This window comes from Leuresthes tenuis, unplaced genomic scaffold (assembly GCF_036924035.1).
Source record: "Leuresthes tenuis unplaced genomic scaffold, fLeuTen1.0.hap1 SCAF_3, whole genome shotgun sequence".
Classification (NCBI taxonomy): Eukaryota; Metazoa; Chordata; class Actinopteri; order Atheriniformes; family Atherinopsidae; genus Leuresthes; species Leuresthes tenuis.
Window position 1 is genome coordinate 16,243,832 of NW_027325357.1, and position 19,892 is coordinate 16,263,723.

The following is a 19,892-nucleotide window of genomic DNA, read 5'->3' on the forward strand; positions in this document are numbered from 1 at the left end:
TGTAGGAGTGGCTCACCATTCATAACAGAATAACCTCAGTGTAAACCAGGTATCCTGTACAATTTCAAAGAGATATGATCATTATTCATATGCAAAATGTAACTAAATGAGTATGAGTCCAGAAGAAATAGTTCCCAAATGATGAGAAGCAGTTTGAAATGAACTGACTGGTTAATCTTTGATTAGGGGGGCATTTGGAAAGCACTGGAAAAGCCTCCAGGGTCAAATATAGCAGATGAAGAAGTCGTCTACAATCAGTCAATCAGTTATTTATTACAATCAAAACCAGACATGTGTAAGAGGGTTTCACAGAGTGTCAGTCTCTTATGCCTGTCACAGAGTTCTTTCACTGCTGTAATATTATTTTATCACTTTTCATCTCATCTTTTATCATGTGTCCTCTTTGTAGTGCGTCGTTCTTGCTTGATGTGGAATTTGATGGCGTAATATAACAATTTCATATTCACTGTCATGTGGACTTCTGTTGAAATTGTATTTCCATTTCTGGGCTGGTGCCGGGATATCTGCAGAGATGAGCAACATTTTTTTGCTGTTCTGAGCTTACAGTCTTGGTGGTTTTGTTCAGCATTGTCCAATAAGATTTTTCCTCCACAATGGAGTTGAAACTGAATTGAAGGAGAAAGAGGAGCTGTAGTTCAATGGACTATAAGAAAATATATCATCAATAACATTAAAAGATGTTCTGTAAGCCCCTCCCCCACAACTGAGACATCACTAGAAGGTCCAAGATGGGAATTTAAAATGGCATAAATGGTGTTCAAATAGAGGTCTCAGACACATGTCCTCCACACAAAGACTCAGGAGACTTTGGCATTTTTTATATTTTGGCATGAATGTATCCCAAAACATCATCTGATTAGCACACAAATCACTAAAGTAGGAAAGTTATTTAATTTGACAACTGAAAATGATGCTTATCTGTGAATGGTAATGATAACCTGCAGAATAAGCAGGTGCTTTTAATCAGTGGGATACAATCTAATGTGAATGGATGCATTGTGTCGTTTGAAGAACACGGCTCGATTGAAGTCCGATCATGTTTGTGTTAGTGTGTCATTGCATGAACAAATTATATTTCTCATGAAGACCTGATGAGCGTTTGGATAAAAGAAAACACTGCATTCCAACATATGAAGCTCATCCCATCTGTAAAACATGGTGGAGAAATTGTGGCTTGGGCTCATTTTGTTGCTTCTGGGCCCAGACAGCTTGAGTCATAATTAGAACAATGAAGTCTAAATCATGCCTCTAAATTCTAAAGAAAATGTCACAACATCTGTCCGTGGACTTAATGTCAGGAGAAAGTGGGTCAGGCAGGAGGACACTTGGTCTTAAGCGCATGAGTCGTTCTGGTGTCTGAAGTTGATGTGTTTGAATGGTCAAGTCAAAGTCCTGATTTAAATCTAAAAGAACTGTTGTGGAAGGATAGAAGTGAGCGGTTCATGGGAGGAAACTCATTAACATCCCTGATATAAATCTTAGGAATGAGCTACAATTCCTCAAAGCTGAAGGATTGATCTGTGGGGAAATGTTTTAGGTCATCACCATATACAAAAGAACCACAGCACCTCTGAAATGCAATGGAAACTACATCATTATGGATATTGAATAGCACATAAATATTGCACTTACACTTTACCCTTTTTTCCCCGTTTTGCTACAGCGTCGAGCACCCTGTCCACATACTGTGTAAGACAGAGACAGAGTGGAGGGGAATGTCCTGAATGGACATGTTGTTGTTCTCTGAGCTGCAAGCCAGTCAGTGTGTGGAGGCCCTGAAGAGTCACAAGCTTATTACAGAGTAATTGGAGCACAATAACAAGTGACCGCTCAGTGTCTTATGGATGCGGAACCGGTAGTGTTACTATCAGACATCACGTACAGTGTAGAATTTTTAGGCTTTTTAAATGTTCTTGTATTCATTATTTATCAGAGTTAGAAAAGGCATCAGATTGTTCTAAATTCATTGAGCAGAAGCATCCAGTCAGAGCCATAATGAATAATTCTGAGTTGCAACAAGAACCAGGAGTCCTGAGAGTCTCTTAAAAGAGTCATCCTCTCGACATCCCAGAGTCAGTCAGGAATACACGAAGAGAAAGAAGGCAGGGAGACATCTGAACACAGAAAACAGCTTAAGCAAGAAAGATGCTCAAAACAAGAGCCTTGGCCATTTGCAAATGTACCAAGGAGCATTGATGCCGTAAACTTGCTCCATCTTAACTACATTTTGTGGTTAAAAAAAAAAAAAGGCATAATCGGCATTGCTTTAGAAAGCATATTTACCTCCGGATCTAGAATAGCGCAGCACTGGTGGCAGAACAGCAAAACATTTATCAGTTTCAGTGTAAATGATTTATGATTTACTGCATCCTGTTGTATAATTTACATTTAAATAAGAGTTTAAGCTTTTGTAGGACCTGGTCAACTTTTTATAGATTCTACAACTCTGTTATTTGCTCCAAATACATTTAGGTAACCTTAAATAACAAAAAGCCTCCACGTCAGCCAAAACCTGAGGGTTATACAGACATAGGCTACTTCCGGACATTGTGCTTTCAGAATAAATGCATGACAATGTTAAAGGATTTCAATATCTAACACAGGATTATTATAACAGAATTAGGGTTAATTTACTTTTCTGTTTATATCAATAGCATAGACACACACACACACACACATATATATAGATTTACTATTATTCTAAAATATACTAATCTATATTAAAGAAGATAATTTACACCCCTTTGAAAGTGGCCCCAAGTAAGTTTGACTTGTTACTCATACATGTGTGTTTTACAAAGCAGAATAAATTAATTTAACCTCTTGTGTGTTTCCTGCTCTGTCAGTGCATTCATCCCATCTCCCTGTGCTTAGAAACCATTCAAACCCACACAGGTGTGCATGGTAAATGACTCATGACTATGAGTCATTTCACTTGTGAAAGTGTGGCTTTGAATAGCTTTGTCAGTGTGGGCACATTGCACCTTATCTGTAGTATGTTTACCCGAGTAAAGCCAGGACAACTCAGGTTACAGGGTGTGTAAAACCACAAATATGTAGCACAGAAGATAAACACCATTAAGTCCTGACGAATTCAGTTCAATGTAAAGGGGTCTAAGAATGTGCTGTGTGTACATACAGATAGCATCAAATTGTTTGATGGATATTAGTGGATTTGCATGATTAGTTTTTGCCATTTACATGTAGACAGATTTTACAAATATATATACATGAAGTTAGTAAAACCACAGAATAACAGACACTGCTTGGTTCAATTAAAGCTTTATTTTGAAAAACAACGGAAGTTCTTTTTTTCCTTCTCAATTGGCAGCAGTAAAGTGACGTGGAGCGCGTGGATGTTTGATAAACATCCAGTTATGTGACAGTGATTTGCTCAATGAGGGTCAAGTCTTTGCACCGCTATAAACGTTTTTATGCAGGGGAACAGCAGCCAGAGCAGGTACCGAGCGTACCTCTGACCCACCATCACTTCCGGTTTTCATTGAAGAGACAAACAAAAGTTCACGTCGGTGTCGAGCTGGCGGAATAATAATTTGAAACATGGTCAACGAGAAAGAGTCGGAACCCGAGCCTCGGTTCTACGGCTTTACCAGAACAATTTCCACGATCCTGACTCACCTCGTGTTTTCCGGCTTCACTGTATTTATCGCACTTCTGTCTCGACCCGGTACAAGTGAGTGAGATATTCATACATTTGCATGTCGGTGTCCCTCCTCTCACATCATTTGTTAATTAGGTTGCCTTTATTTCTCTCCTTCCAGGTTGGTTTTCTTGGCACCCTTTCCTGATGACATTAGCTGTAAGTTAGCTGGAAAATGTTCACTCGAAAACCTCCACGTTCAGTTTTGGAAACACGTTAGAAAACACTGAAGAAAAACTGGAAGGGAAATGTTTATTTTGACATTTCAAAAGCAGGTGGGAAACTGAAAATGTAAAAACAGAGAGCAGAGAGGTTGAGTCTTTCTTCTTCTTCTTTCTTTTAAAGTAAAGACTGCTGAATCACTTTGAGGAAGACTGAGTGCACAAATAGTTCCATAATCCAGTTTTAAGGCGAAACTGCCTGCAGTAACAGGTCTTCCTCATCTGCTGTATGTGATCTTAAAATATCTGAATTAATCTTAGTATGCAGCGACAATGCTTACAACAAAGGATACATATATACTTTATTGATCCTGATGGAAAGTGTGGAGAGGATGAGGTCCCACTGGGATGACTTAAGGCAGCTCTGCACCACAAAACATTTCCCAGTCATGGAAATGACTTCCTGGTCATAAAACCACTGAAAGGGAACACAGCTTACCTCTGCATACACAAAAGCTGTGTACCGCGCCCCACCCGTCTTGGAAATCAACCATCGATCTGCCTTTTACTCGGCACACGGTTTGAAAGCAAACATCTGAGATGGCACAGAAATGTCCAGATGCTGAACTGCCCTGCCTGCAGTCCAGGCCTGTTATCCACAGAAAACATTTGACACGTTACAAACTCAAAAACATGTTGTATTCATTACTTCATTACGTCCGTGGTGAACAGTAAACATGCTGCTGGCAGACATGGCCAAGTCGAGGCTTACTTGACAAGCATTCAATCAAATATATATATTTTTTTTAAGTTTTTGCACAATTTGCAAACCTAATCTCTCTCTTATTTTTTGTTTTTCCTTGTAGTTTGGCTTCTTCATGACAGAAGCCATCCTCCTCTTCTCACCTCACGGCTCCCTCGTCAAAAGATTACCGCACAAGACCAAAGGTCGCGTTCACTGGGTCCTGCAGTGCCTCTGTGCGTGCTGCGCAGGCCTCGGTCTGGCCGCCATCTCTTACAACAAACACCTGAGCGGTAAAGCCCACTTCACCTCGTGGCACGGCCTGCTCGGCCTGCTCACGGTGTGCGTGGTGGGTGTGCAGTCTTTGGCAGCCGTGCCTCTCATTTACCACTCTTTAGCCAAAGGCTGGTCCCTCGCCAAACTGAAACGCTACCACGCGGCCTCCGGCCTCATCACCTACACGCTCGGCAGCGGCAGCCTGCTCCTCGGGCTCTGCTCTGCGTGGTTCACCGCGTCCGTCAGCGGCTCCACCTGGTACCTGTCGGCGCTCTGCCCCGCCCTCGGCGCCCTCATCATCATGAACCAAGTCTCCAGTGCTTACATCGCTAAAAAAAGACTGCAGTCCTGATGGAGAGCATACTTTGGACGTTTTTTTTCTTGTACCCATGCAAGCATTGTTTACGAGATTTAATTTTTTTTTTTTTAAAGTCTCCACATGCCCCTTCTTGAGGGTCTCGTTATTCCAAAGAAGCACCAGTGGATCACAAAAATACTTTTCACAAACAGAACTGAGACGCAGGCGTCACCGTTTGGGCAACTTAGTTGAGGTTTTATGAGCTTTTGATAACTGCATAATCTGGCCATTGTGCACATTTTGAGCCATTAGCTCCAAGTTTCTGCGTTGCTTAAAGTCTTAATGCGAGATCAAAACAACTAAATGCGTTTGGATCACCTGCAAAGCAACGGGAGGAGAAGCGTAAACCAACGTTACAGCACTGTGTTGGAGGAGAAGACTGAACCCAGTAATGTATCATTTTGATAGTGACTCAGATTTCTGTTTAAGGCTATTTTTTTTTTTTTAAATTCAAGATTATTTGACCTGTTTGGAAACCCAGGCGACAGTCTTGGGTGAACTTTCCTATCCTGCCACTTTGATATGTGTTGTTGCTTTATTTTTCCCTTTAAATGATTGTATTCCATCATGTCTGAATAAACCACATGTTGCCGTGCCAACTCTGAGATGAAATAATTCCACGATACGTGTGACTTACACTGCAATAGAAGAGTGTTTTATTGTTAAAATAACATTGATAACACAGTCATATTTTACTTTGATTTAGGCTGCATGTATGAAATTCTTACCGAGTCAGCCGTTAATGGGTCAAAGTGAACGAAAAGTTTAAAAAAAAAAAGAAACTCAATTACAAAATATACTTTACATCATAAATAAGTACATGTAACTGAAATTAGGGACACGACTGTCAGGTGAGAGAATCGCAAGAAGTCACGAAAATGGAAAAAAAAAATGTGTATATACATTCATATAACATTTTTTTTCCAGGGAAACAAGAGACTTAAAGAAAAAGGACATTGGGGTCAGTATTCTGTACCGTGTGAAGTTCAAATGTGGAAACAATCCTTTAACAAAATGCTAGCTTCAGCTTCAAATCGAAAACAAACAAGTTCAAAGTTTCCATGAAAAGCAGAAGAAAACCACATCGTTCCAAAGACTGAGACACGGAGCCAGCAGCTAACAGAAAGTGAAGAATATTAGAACGATGGGGACTAAATATCCCCACAATACAGAAAACAAAAATATAAAAAAAAAACATCAACAAAAGAAATGCTATTCCATCAGGAATGATTTTGTTTCATGCTATCCAGTGTGTTCTGAAGGCAAATAACCACTGCATCTAGCCTAATGTAGCCCCAGAAGAAAGACTTTCCTACATCTAAACCCCCCCCGAGGCGTCGTGACAACACAGAAACAGACGGCTGAGGAGAACAGCAAAGACCTAAACTCCCAAAAAGCGAAATACCCACACTGAGCCAAACGGAAAGTACTCGCACTGCGTTGCGTTTTAAGTGAGAAGCTACCACATAATGGCACTGTCAGTCTCGTAAGGCCACCGCATCACCTGACCTGGTTCTGTCACGGTCACAGGCAGCTGTACTGAAATATTAAAGAGAAGGGAGATGGTTGGTGGCTACGCTGACTTAAGGTTTCACCTTCTCTGGATGCACACGTGCGAGGAATCTTCATGATTTAGGTAAAAAGGTTTGCTCTCTGCAGATGAGGAGCGATCAGAAGTGGCGGGGGCCAGTTCTGGAACAACTGAAAATAACGATTCTGAATGAGCAAGTAACATTACTCCTTGGTTTGAGCTCCCTTTGGCTTTTACATTTGCTGCTTGAAGCCTCACTGCTCCACGTGCTCCAAACCTATGTTCAGAGTTGGGACAGTAACCGTCTGGCTGTCTGTAGGTCTTCCAACAGATTTGTAGAAAGGATGTACGAAGCACAAATACAAAGACTGAGGACCCCCCCCCTTTGTGTTATTTAAGGCTAAACATGAAAGCGCACGGTATGAATCTACGGCCCCTGTGGTCAAAAGCCAACATGAAAGTACATTCACTTTAGTTTCCAGGGAGAAAAAAAGGAGATTATAAAACTCAACAGAAATTTCTTTCTCCAGCAGAGTAAGTTTATCATCATGATCGTTACTGTAATAATTTCCCTACGACCAAAAATCTACACACTGCACAGTATTGACTTGCAATATAAACAATGATGACTTATATACAAAGTATTGACAATTTTAATTATGGTGTCACACATACCTTTTAACAGGGGCTACTACAGTCTATCAAACTGCTAAAGACTAAAATATGCTCCAAAAGCCTAACATTTCTGCCGCTAATGAGAAGCCATGAAAGATTTTCTCTAAATATATATATATATATATATATGTTGGAGTTTGACAAACACTTAAACTCTGTTACCCGCAGTGAGTTTCTCGTCATTGTGTTACGCAGCTTTCCACCGTAAAGGAACCCACTCGAGACAATGAGAGTCCATTTGTGTTCAGAGTGAGTGCAGAAAGTTAAATGGATGTTTGCACCCAACGGTTTCACAGAAATATATCATAAGAAAATCTGACTTTTTAAATCACATCATTCCACTGAAGTCTGAGGAACTAAAGCTGGACGCAGGGGGGGGGCAACAAAAAAAAGAAAAAAGGGAGCAGGTGAAGCTGCCCCTGAGGGATTCAGCTGGTCCTCATACGTCGAAGGTCTGCTCCCCGCTGCTCTGTTGCTCCAGCTGAACAAGTCGGGGACATTCTTCATAAAGATGTCTGGGCTTTGTGCAGTCAGCGAGGTACGACTGGATTCTCTCACTGGCAGGTGAGAATTAATGCGTTCGGTTCAATGAGATCATTAGGAACGGGAATTTGGATTTATTTCTACGACCGAGCGAACCGTAAAACTCGCTAAACTTAAACGCCTTCGTCGCAAACTTGGCCAGCTGATTGATCGGGATTAAACTCCACTTCCTACGAAGAATTTTCAATTTTCAACTATTTAGATGTGCGCTCATCAAATCATTGCAGAATTAAACTTCTTCTTATTCCTGATCTCATTTGTATTCTGACAGAGTCCATTCAGAGTCCAACGACAAATTTTAGGCATTTGGTTGGATACTGTAACAAAACTAAGTCAATTTAATTGTATAATTATTCCCATTCCTAATTCACTTCAGGCGAAACTGCCTCTCTGGGAGTGTTCTGAGACTCTAATGTCCGGTCACCTCGATGACATCATCATCAGAACTGTCGCCTCCATTTACCTCACTTGAATGTCTGTCGGGTTGGGTTAGAGCAGCCCCTAGCAGGCTGGAGGTGGGGTTGTTGAAATGGGAGAGAAAGTTGGACGAAGACGAACTGGAGTTGGGTGCAGAGAACCCTCCGGACCCTGGGAGGAGAGGGCTGGGGAACATCCTTGGCTCGGAGAGCAACGACTGGCTGTAGCTGAGAGGGAAACTTGAAGTAAGCAGGCCAGCCATATTGGGGTTCATCAAGTATGAAGGCAGAGAACCTGACGGGAGGGAGGAAGAAGTTGCGGCTGAGGGTGTAGATGCCATAGGAATAGTGGTGGAGGCGGATGAGAAAGCAGAGGAGGAGGAGGGGGTCGGAAGGTGTCCGTTCCCAGTCACAGGCTGTCTCAGTAGGTCTGTGCCTGCTTGGGGGAACAAGTTCTGAAAGTCAGCCAGCGATTGTCCTGGTGTTTGAAGGAATGATGATCCACCGCCACCGGTCATGAGAAGCGGGTGATTCATGTGGCCAAGGCTCCCCAGAAAAGAGGGAGAGTTCAGACCCACAGGAGGAAAGCTGAGCCCACCGGAGCCCATTGACAGTCCAGGGAAATGAGCTGCAGCGGAAGTCTGTTTGCCTCCTATTTGTGCGTTGCCCTGGCTTTCGATGCGTTTTCGTTTATTGCCTCGCATCTCTAACGCTGAACTCAGGAGGTCGTCACCGAGTTGCCTACTGAGATCGCCCGTCTGTGAACTACCTCCGTCGCCCCCTGGCACAGAGGACACATGTGACGGCGAAGGCAATTCATTCCCCATGCCAGCAGAGGCGTCACCTGTGGATGAGGTGTAGCGGCTGAGCTCTCTGAGTATCTCAGCGCTTAAAGGAGAGGAGGACTGCTGCTCACCATTAGGGGAGAGCTGCTGTTGATCCACAGGGGATGAACAGCCATTACTCTGAGGATGAATCAAAGGGCCTTGGTTGTCTGTGAAGAGGGAGGAAATGCAGTGATAGAATTGTAGTAGACATTTACAGAACTTCTGCCTCTGAAGAGTTTCATTTTGAAAGGCCAGTCGTGCAAAAAAAAAAAAACAAAAAAAACACTTCAATGTACAAATATTACTGGAAATTAACTTAATGCAGTACAAACAATAAGCAGTGATGGCTTTAAGGTTCAAATGTTGAGAGCTAATGAGACCCTCCAGATTTTTCATTTGTGCAACATGACAATGTTTGTCCTCAGGCCCTCTAACAACGCAAAGCAAAAATTAAGAGAACTGATGATCTCATCTGAGGTATTTTTGGAGCTATGAAGACATTACTGATAATACAGGCTTTACTTCTCATGATGTATAAAATAGAGGGACAGTGGCCCTTTAAGAGCACACCACATGGTCGAAATGTGAAATGATGGGTGAGAATCCAATATGAACAATGAATTTGCACCTCTTAAAGCAGCAGGGCCCCCTGTCACTGGTCTACTGATCTTTCCAGATCGAATGGCAAAAATTCTTCCATCGTTTGTCCTGATGTAAGTACCTGTGTTGGAAAAAAAAAAAAAAGTGTTTATTGAAATGCTTTTTTTTTTTTTTTTTTTTTTTTTTAGACATTACCTAACATTCTGATTTAAATACCTTTAGATCCTCTTATAACATGGATGCTCTCCCCTGCACTGATGCGAGCTTGAACATCTGTTGTGTTGTTGGCTCCTGGGATTACAATGTCTGTAACATTGAGACGAAAGTCCGATCATTACAATTCAAAATTCTCTAATCGATGCTGCTTCTGTTGACAGACAGACTAAATCCTTATTGTTTCAGGAATTGCTTGAGTAAATTGAGTTATTTGAGCATTGAAAAATATCATGCGATACCAGTTGTGGTGACAATCCTTTGAACATGAACTCCAGCTTTCTGCAGGAAGTTGACAGGGAGGCTGCCAGCGGAGCTGGAGCCGGCCACGCCCATGCCGACCTGGCGAGGCATCATTGGGATTGGTGTCGACTGGATGGGCCTGACACTTGCCACTGGCTTGTCATCTGGCCGTGTCAGGTGGCGCCTGGAAATAGAAGGCCTGAACTCATGAGACAATCACAGACATACTTCAGCAGCGGAGTTTACTGTGCCGGAGCCCCATTAGAAATAGAAGACAAACATAGGTTCATCCATCCATCCATTAGCTACTGCTTCTCCGGGGGTCGGGTTGAGGGGGCAGCAGCTTGAGCAGAGAAACCCAGACGTCTCTGTCCCCGGCCACTTCCTCCAGCTCTTCCGGGGGGACCCGAGGCGTTCCCAGGCCAGCCGAGAGACGTAGTCTCTCCAATGTGTCCTGGGTCTCCCCCGGGGTCTCCTCCCAGTGGGAGGTGCCCTGAACACCTCACCAGGGAGGCGTCCAGGAGGCATCCTAACCAGATGCCCGAGCCACCTCATCTGACTCCTCTCAATGCGGAGGAGCAGCGGTTCTACTCCGAGCCCCTCCCGGATGACTGAGCTTCTCACCCTGTCTCTAAGGGAGAGCCCAGACACCCTGCGGAGGAAACCCATCTCGTTCTTTTGGTCACTACCCACAACTCGTGACCATAGGTGAGGATGGGAACGTAGATTGACCAGTAAATAGAGAGCTTCGCCTTCTGGCTCAGCTCCTTCTTCACAACGACAATCCGCCCGTCAATCTCATGCTCCATTCGTCCCTAACTCATGAACAACACCCAGAGATACTTGAACTCCTCCTCTTGGGGAAGGATCTCATTCCCGAACCGGAGAGAGCATTCCACCCTTTTCCAGCATAGGAAAAAGGGTGGAACATAGGTTCAGCTACCTAATATTAAGCGTACGCTGTCATGTCAGAAACAAACACTAAACTCAAAGAAGTAGGATGTAAAACATGCAGTCGGCACCTACCAGCCACGTTGGCTAAATGCTGCAATGCTTGCCAGTGTATGATCACTTGTTGGGTAATATGGGGCATAGGAGGGGCGGGAATAGGGTACAGAGGCTCGCTTCTCATCCTCATAGCTCTTCTTTGCCGCTTTCTTCTCTGCTTTGGTCAGTTTTGACTCCTTTCGGTCCACCAGCAGAGACTCATGGTGGAACGGTGGCTATTGAGACATTTGGAACAAAGGAAACTGAATTCAAGATAACAATACTGTATTTAATAGAGGATTGTTTATCTTCTCTGAAATTTTGAGTAAAAAATCTTTCTTATCCATCCACCCAATCAAAAAGTTAACATCCAGGCTGTTCCAAAGGATTCATTGTTCAGATTTACTCATGTACTAAAAAACATCTGAAGATGTGGAACACGTGTTTCATGGTATGGCAGCACAACACTCTAAAGCAGGGGTCGGGAACCTATGGCTCGCGAGCCAGGTGTGGCTCTTTTGATGATTGCATCTAGCTGCATTTTTCACTGCTCATGTCCTGTTCAGGGCTGCAGGAGCATTATTTTAATTGGATGATACTGGACTACGTTGGCTGTTGCGGCGTAAAACAGGTAAACGCCCCCTTTTGAATCAGTCTGCTCGGTCATTAGCTCAAAGCTAACCCTTCGACGAAGAAGATGGCGAAAAGAAAAAAAGATGACGAGTATCGAACATTTCAGGCCGAATGGACTGAAGAATTCGCCAAATTCTGCGGTGTGTCTAATTTGCAATGACAAAATTACATCGATGAAACGGTCGAATGTAAAGCGGCACTTCGACACGCGCCATGCTACCTTTGCATCAAAATACCCGGCAGGAGACAGCAGAAAGAAAGCGTGCCAAGAGCTACTAAAATATATTATATGGCTCTCATTGAAATAAATTTCCAAATTTTTTGCTTTCATGGCTCTCTTAGTCAAAAAGGTTCCCGACCCCTGCTCTAAAGTGTGAGAGAAAATGAACAACAACCTCTTGCAGCAGCTAACACTTTCCATGCATGTATACCTTGGTAATGAGGTTTGGGTAAAGCTCGCAGGCTTGATAGAGCACTGCTTCGTATTCTTCTTGGGATTCCACTGAGATTATCTTGGGTTCAGGCTCCTCTTCTACAAAGTGCAACAGCGACTCCACTTCCTTCCGAGTGAAGTTCAGCACCGGGTTCAAGTCATCAACCACGCGGTCTTTAAAAGGACAGACACGAGATTTTAAAACGGGTGGAAGATTTGAAAGTGTCCATCTGGTCACTGTAAATAAGGACTTTTCTCTTACCAGACATGCCCTGTTTGGAGACCTGCCGGTCGTAGATCTTCTTCTCCAGGGTAAAGTCACAGACGAGGCGGTAAATACAACAGGGTTTCCTCTGACCATAACGGTACACACGACACACTGCTTGGGCATCGTGACAAGGGTTCCAGGATGCATCAAACACAACAACGCGATTGGCCCCAATCAGATTTACCCCCAAACACCCCGCCCTGTAAAAAAAAAAAATAAATAAATAAACGATAAGCTTATCGTGTAACTAGGAAGTATGAAAAATGATGCACAAGAGCAGAAAGCAGAGACAGATACCTGGTAGAAAGTAGGAAGACCCACGTTGCGCTGTTCTCTGGATCATTGAACTGATTGATAAGCCGCTCTCTCTCTGAGGCAGATGTACTCCCATCCAGTCCTGAATACAGACAAACATCAGGCATCTGAACACGCTTTCCATGTCAACAAAGCGAAGAAGACATTTGAAACCGGCAACATTTTTGCCATTTTTGTCATCTTTGCAAAAAAGATTAGATGATTGGAGGAATTTACAACAACCCCTGGTGATATGGGTAAAATAGATGAGACAAACTGCTCCTAAACGGGTCTGTTTCCAGAGCACAGTGTGAACATTTACACCCAAGTCATTTTAAGATTTCAGTGGTGAAGGCGACACTTTGTGCAGCTCTGCTAGTTTGGAAAGAAACACAAATGGGGTGACTTACTGTAGTAGTTGAGGTTCCGAACCCAGTTTTGATTCTGGCTGTCTGAGCGGGCAATGCCTTGGGGCATGGGTCTCTTTGATAAGAAGTCCTCAATAACCGTCAGGGTGGACAAACTTTGACTAGTGGATACACAATATAAATTAGTCAGAAAAATGTTCTCGCCTTTAAAGCCGGAAATGGGTGTCACTTTTGTATTACTCTGCTAACAAAGGGTGAATAGAGGGTGCAAATAACCTGAAACTACTCAGCAAAAGTTTCTAAGATTAAGCAGTTTTACAATATTAATGTTTACAAAACATCCTTAAAGACTAAACTTGTCTAATCTTTTTGACCACACAAAGAATGTCTCCCACACGATCATACAGCAGTTTTTGTGCACTGTGTGGATGTCCTTATCATATAAACACTGATTCATGAATGAACACACAAGCAATCATTTGAAGCTCAGCATCGTGCCAAAAGGGCACTCTGACATTTGAACTGTTGAGGTCACGGATCGATCCACCTACATTCCGACTGGGGGTTCCATCTTCTCTAACCCCACTGTTCAAATAAATGCTGATTAATTAGCTAAACTACAGCCTGTATCCTCCCTAAGCAGCTTAATGGTGAATTTCTGCTTAAATCTAAGTTATGGAGCGCAGGGGACTTACCTAAAAACTAAAATCTTGTCTCTTCTCTTGACACACTCATCAATCAAGTGGAAAAGCAGAACCATCTTGGCCGAGTTCTCCAGAACCCCTTCCCGGTAGTTGGACAAGATGTCCTTTGCCTGAGACATAAATCAACCTTTTAGCAATAAACCTTGGCTAGACGGTGACAACAAATTGATTCTTTTAGCGTGTGATTAAGCACATTCAGCAAGACTGGGTTTTACAACATACCCATTCATATGTGATGACTTGATTGGCTCTATCCTGAGAGGCATTGAGTGGCGGTAGGCTGCTGCTGACTTTGCTGTTGCCTGAATCTGCTACTTTGGTCTTGAGGCCAGCACCGGGTGCAGGGCAGCGAGGGTTACTCGCAGAGGTGATGTCATCGAGGTCCAGGTCCTGCTCATTGGCCTGATTCTCCTTCTGCAAGGCCTCATAGAGGACGTCTGGGTGATTCCAGATCTGCACAGATGGAGAAGTGACGGGTCTTAGACAATGCAAAGAAGTACACTTAGTAACAGAGGTTTCTTCCAAACTTCAGAGAAAAATCAGGCTCACTTTGCAGCACACACAAAACGCCTTTAGAGGGTTGAGACCGAGCCAACCGCTGTTCCCTGCTTCTCGAAAGCGCTTCATAAACTCGGTGTACAGAGCCCTCTGAACGGGGGAGAGCCGCACCAAGATCACATGCTCCTCCTTCGTTGGAAGCTGGTCTCTCAGCACATCGTGACCCCGCCTGTGAACCAGAGAAGCCCCCCAGACAGCATGCAGAGGTAAGTGTTTTCCATTTCTTTTACAATTATATCCCATTTTGGAATGCAACAGAGAGCTTACCTCTGAACAAAGCCCTCTAACAGACTGTGCAGCACGTGACTGCGGTAGCGCATTAACCGAACATCTTGAGGTGTGCTGTCCACACACTGACCGTTCAGAATGGGACGTTCAAACATGTTGCTGAATTCCTGGCGTGTGCCTAAAAAGTCCGGCCTGACGAAGTCCACCATGCACCAGTATTCGATGAGGTTGTTCTGCAGCGGATAGCCTGTCAGCACCACCCTGCGTCTGGAGCGGATGTTCTTCAGGGCCTGCGACGTGCTCGCGTGGTAGTTCTTTATACGGTGGCCCTCGTCGCAGATCACCACATCAGGGCCAGGCCGTGCTATGGCCTTTTCAATACCTGGAGGAAAAGAATGGAGGTCACGGTGACTCAGAGATAGATTTCCCTTTTGTTACGTTTCGGTTACATTTTTTACGTTGAAGTAGATTCACTACAAACCCTTGAGATTTATAGCTCTTATAGTATCTCTTATATGGTTTTCACACTCCCAACACTAGAGATTTTCAAGAAAATGTGCAGACAGTTTGGTCCTCACAGCAAGAGACTGCGCTCTAATGGCTGCTAACGTTAGAGGGGTTGTGTGACCGAAGGTCCGTCTGGAGCGCACAGAAGGCAGAACATGAGGCAGGACGTCAGGCAGAATGTGAGGCAGAAATCACGCGGTGGAAATGACGGTTTTCTTGACAACATACTGAGAGCAGCAGAGGATGCTCTTTGCTGTGTTGATTGCTGTGGACATTTGGGTTCTCACATGCCACCACCTCTAGAGCATTTTAAGATTTCAGAGCACGTGTGAAAATGGCATTTTTGGCTGCATTTACGATGGAAAATGACTACGCAGTTGTAGTTAGGCTGCAGCTCCTCTGCAGGGGGTTAGGGGCTAAAAGTGAGTGTTTGCACTGTTCCCTATTTAAAGTTAAGTAGTGAAGTCTACTCAAGCTGTTGCTATATTTAACATAAGTGTTTGGGTTTTTTTTTTTGCCAACAATAAGGAGAACTTCAAGGTGATTCAGCAATTCTGATGAGGTGCACGCACTTGCATGACTTTAATACAGAAATAACTCATTGAACGCAACGTCAGGCGTCTTTGACATAAACACCATTGTCTGATTTTGTTTAGTATAGATTAAAAAGTTGATATGCTGTCCAGCTCTGCTATTCACACACAATTTTCATCACGCACAATAAAACTTAATAGGGTTGCTTATCCATGCGGCTACCTTTCATGAGTTCTTGCTGTCTATCTTCTTCATCCAGGTCAATGATGACTGGTCCAGCAGGCTTCTTTGACTTCCTCTTCTTGCCCATCACAAAGCTTTTTTTCATGGACAGCAGACGGTACATCTCATAACCCATCAACAGCACACCTCCATCTCTGGACCAGTCCTCCACCACCTTGGCCCTGGCCAGTGTTGTTCTGTGGGTCAAACGGTCAACATGATTAACAGCTCCAACATCTGTCTGCGACTACTTAACCCCGCGGATAAGCCAGCGAGTCACATACTTGTGCTCATCGTTGAGAATGTGAACTTTGAACATGCGACCAGTGACAATTGTAGGGTCAGTGTCAGGGGGAAGGGCTTCTTGTGGTGGGAGCCAGATGTTAAACTCTGTCAACCAGTTCTGAAGTGTGTTTACCTGTGAGAAGGAAACAAAGAATTTGGGCGGTTAATCTAATCAAAATGAAATTCTTCTTCTTTTAAAACGCAGCCTATGCTTTGAGTACTCACAGGAACAATGGCCAGCACAGTGTGAGCCTCAGTGCTCTTCAGCAGGATGTCAATGAACGAAATTATCTGTAGTGTCTTGCCCAGCCCCATGCTGTGAGCGAGGATGCAGCCAAAACCACTGCTGGTCTTGTAACGCTCCAGAGATTCAATGAGGTTGTCGTAGAGAAACCGGATTCCCCCAATCTTAAAAAAAAAGGAGAACAATCTTTAAGGAAACGTACACAGCATTGTGAGTCACTGCAACTGGGTGTTACTATCTTGTGAATGGGAGAGTAGAAGGAGATATTAGCCATACTTGGTGAGGTTTAACAGCCCTGGCCAGCTGTGGAGCGAGGAAAATGTCTTTCTCCTCTGCAGGGTGATTAATATTAACAAGCACACGGCCCTGGGCATCAGGCAGGTTCAGTGCATCGTTGATGTGTGCACCGCTGCTTTCCTCTGAGCCGGTGGCGCCGTCGGCATCCTCATCAGCCGATTCGCTGCTTATCTGCAGGGCGTCCTCGTCCCCAGAACTGAGCTCAATTACATCTGTGTCATCGTTCAGTGTTAGTGATCGTTTAAAATCAGCTTGAAATAAGGGGATTGCACCAAAGAACTATTATCTATCTTACCATCTCTAATGGCAAGTGTAGGCAACTTTGGCTCTACTTTTTCATCCTCTTCACCACTGCTGTCCAGACAAATCACATCCTGCTTGCAGAGAAGAGCAGGAACCAGATGAGATACCTCTCCAAATAACGCAGCATTCACTGTTGGAAAGATGAGGAGAAATTTTAAACAGAAGTACGACAGTGTTTCAGGGGGTGTCAGGCAGAAGTATTGGTCACACAGTTCATTGACAGAATACAGTTACCTAGTTGAGAGTCCGGAACAGCTGGGGGTGGTGCAGGAAAGTCCTTCCTCTGCTGCTCCAGTCGTTTCCGCCTCTCCATCTCTTCCTGCTGAGCCGCCTTGGTCCCAGCCTCCAGCTGATCCTCTTGCAGAAGCTTTCTGTAAACACAAAGGAAAACCGTCCGGTTATGTGCAAATACTAAATGAATATCACCCAACATGCCTGGAAACCATTGCAAACTGATCAACAAACCTGATATTCTTCCTCATGTGTGTAGGTTTGGGTGGCTTGTGAGGTTTGGAGCCTTTTGAAGACTTGGATGATTTGGTTAATTTAGAGGCTTTTAGTTTCTTTGTTTTACTGGAGTGAGGTTTGCTCTGGCTAGAGTTGTTTGGACTGGCTGGTGGCTGAGAACGAGACGGGGGTCTGGAGGGCGCCCTGGAGGATGGGCAGGACGCAGGCTGAGACGAAGGCTCAGAGGAGGGCTCTCTAGAGGTAGCTGAAGTGGATTCCTTCCCGTCCCGAGCCTCTTCCGTTTGACTCTGGGCACTTGCAGGTCGTTCTTGAAAGACAAATAACAGCATTTCAGTTGAAGCCATCACACCAAAAATCTCTTTTAACAGTAAAAAAAACCAACCCTGATGATCTTTGCACACTGGAATCGATAAAACATTTGAAAAGCAGAATGAAAAATATTCATGCATCACTCACCAACGCCATCATCTTCATCATCTCCATCATTTTCATCCTCATCTTCCTCCGAATCCTCAATGTCTTCTTCATCCTCATCTTCCATATACTCCTCTTCACTCTCAAGGCTGGCCTCCAGGTCACTTTCTGAAATCCCCTCTTCAGACATGTTGTCTTACAGGGCTCTTAAGGTATTACCTACACACCGTCATCAGGAGCTCTAAAATAATAAGAAAGTAAAATAAAAACAATGACGCACGTCACACCTTCACATCACAGTTCTACACAGCTGACAGTTAGAAATGGAAATGGTTGGTAAATCTACTTGACAACTGATTTTCTGTTAATGTCTTCATTACCGAACACAATAATTTCACCAAATCCAACAAACTCAGATAAGAACACACACCACAAATATTTGTCACAATTAATTAATTTTCATCTATTCAGTTAAAAAAGAAATTGTTAGTTAGAAATCAAAGTTAAACCAGGGTACAATCAGTGATTCCTTATTGAACATTCCCTGATACTATTAATTTCATATCAACCCTTGAAATGTGGAGGTCATAACTAATCAGTGAGGGAAAAAAAATAGAATATGTAACTCTGTGAACCAGGGTTAGTTTAAAAACAATTTGTACATTTGTATTGTCGCTTTATCTTAACTCTACCCCATCACCTCTGCAATGGCAAACCAAAACTAGGACTGGTATCATCAATGATTTCCTGACCCACTTCAGTTCGATTCAGGTCAGGAATGTTTAATCTACAATGTCAATTCGGCTTGGATATGATGGGATACAAACAAACTTAGTTTCCCTGTGATAAGATCTTACTTCTTTAGATCATAACCAAATGCTGTCACACCCAAACCTCTTCAGGCATTTGTAATAGTCTCAGAATCTGAGCTGAGCCAGGAAACTAATTCATTTTCTTCAAAGCACGGATAAGATTATATAAGGCTATCTTGTTGACGCTGTTAATATAGAGCTAAACAATTACTATCAACACGACTGTCTCCATGTCGCTATCCTTTTGAACAGATAATCAGACACCGTCAACATATTAACAAAGTTAGGACGAAGCAACAGACCTGATATGTAATATCATAGACCTAAAGAGGCTCGGAAGGCACATGCAGAATGGAAGTTTTTCCCTTTTGTTATCCTTTTGGGTCACTCTTACAAGCCTCTCTAAAATTAAACAGTTTATATGGCATTCAAGGAATTTGCCCCCCAATAGATTTAGAGCGACGGCAGCAACTAGCATTAAGCCACCTCTGCAGCCTTTCAGAAATCTCATTGTTTACATCGAGCGCAAAGCAACTGTTCTTAGGCGGCTTACTGCTCAGCTACCCGGCCGCGCGAATAAAAATGCTTCCGTTTCTAAGCTACAATCAGCAAACCAATGTGCTAACTAATTACACAACAATTAGACGCAATTTTAACCGCCTAAATACACGTAACATCCACGTGCGAGTAAGAAACGACGTCCGGCTGTAAACTGACCTGGAAGAAAAGCAAATTTCTCAGCTGACAAGACTGTTCAATTAGATGTTGTTGTGAGATAGGGATCCAATATTGTGTAGGTGTAATGCTAATGCTAGCCTAAATTACACCGAGGCTAGCACACTCGGCTAATTAAGACGCGTCGGTTACACACAAACATCGAGGTCCAGTTTGGGCTTACCTTCTGTACGTGGTACTATTCAGGGAGTATGGCTGTTAGTGCATGCACCGACCAATTTAATAGAAATATACAGTAAGTGTGCAAATGAACTGATAAACGTTGCTAATTTCCATTTTTTTCAGTGTGACCATAAATACTGCCCCTGCGGAGGTGACTCCCACTAAGGTT

At 43.5% G+C, this 19,892-nt stretch overlaps 2 protein-coding genes across 3 annotated transcripts; one reads left to right on the plus strand and one right to left on the minus strand.

The window, feature by feature from the left end:
* Positions 1–3,344: 3,344 nt before the first annotated feature.
* On the plus strand, positions 3,345–5,659 carry cyb561d2 (cytochrome b561 family, member D2). Its single transcript, XM_072382103.1, has 3 exons — positions 3,345–3,715; positions 3,804–3,841; positions 4,710–5,659. Exons 1-3 carry the CDS (start codon positions 3,583–3,585, stop codon positions 5,211–5,213), a joined length of 675 nt encoding a protein of 224 aa, XP_072238204.1. The 5' UTR covers positions 3,345–3,582; the 3' UTR covers positions 5,214–5,659.
* Positions 5,660–5,852: 193 nt separating this feature from the next.
* rad54l2 (RAD54 like 2) lies at positions 5,853–19,868 on the minus strand. Of its 2 annotated transcripts, XM_072382101.1 has the most exons (22): positions 19,725–19,868; positions 18,057–18,255; positions 17,598–17,907; positions 17,367–17,503; positions 17,125–17,262; positions 16,809–17,041; positions 16,514–16,696; positions 16,288–16,421; positions 16,004–16,200; positions 14,780–15,122; positions 14,504–14,681; positions 14,177–14,407; positions 13,946–14,064; positions 13,293–13,411; positions 12,886–12,985; positions 12,583–12,788; positions 12,319–12,494; positions 11,294–11,490; positions 10,267–10,451; positions 10,028–10,117; positions 9,840–9,932; positions 5,853–9,378 (listed from the first exon to the last, which is right to left on the minus strand). In XM_072382101.1, exons 2-22 carry the CDS (start codon positions 18,202–18,204, stop codon positions 8,378–8,380), a joined length of 4,518 nt encoding a protein of 1,505 aa, XP_072238202.1. In that variant the 5' UTR covers positions 18,205–18,255; positions 19,725–19,868; the 3' UTR covers positions 5,853–8,377. The 2 variants fall into 2 exon arrangements, with proteins under 2 accessions (XP_072238202.1, XP_072238203.1); XM_072382102.1 differs by lacking the exon at positions 9,840–9,932.
* Positions 19,869–19,892: the final 24 nt, after the last annotated feature.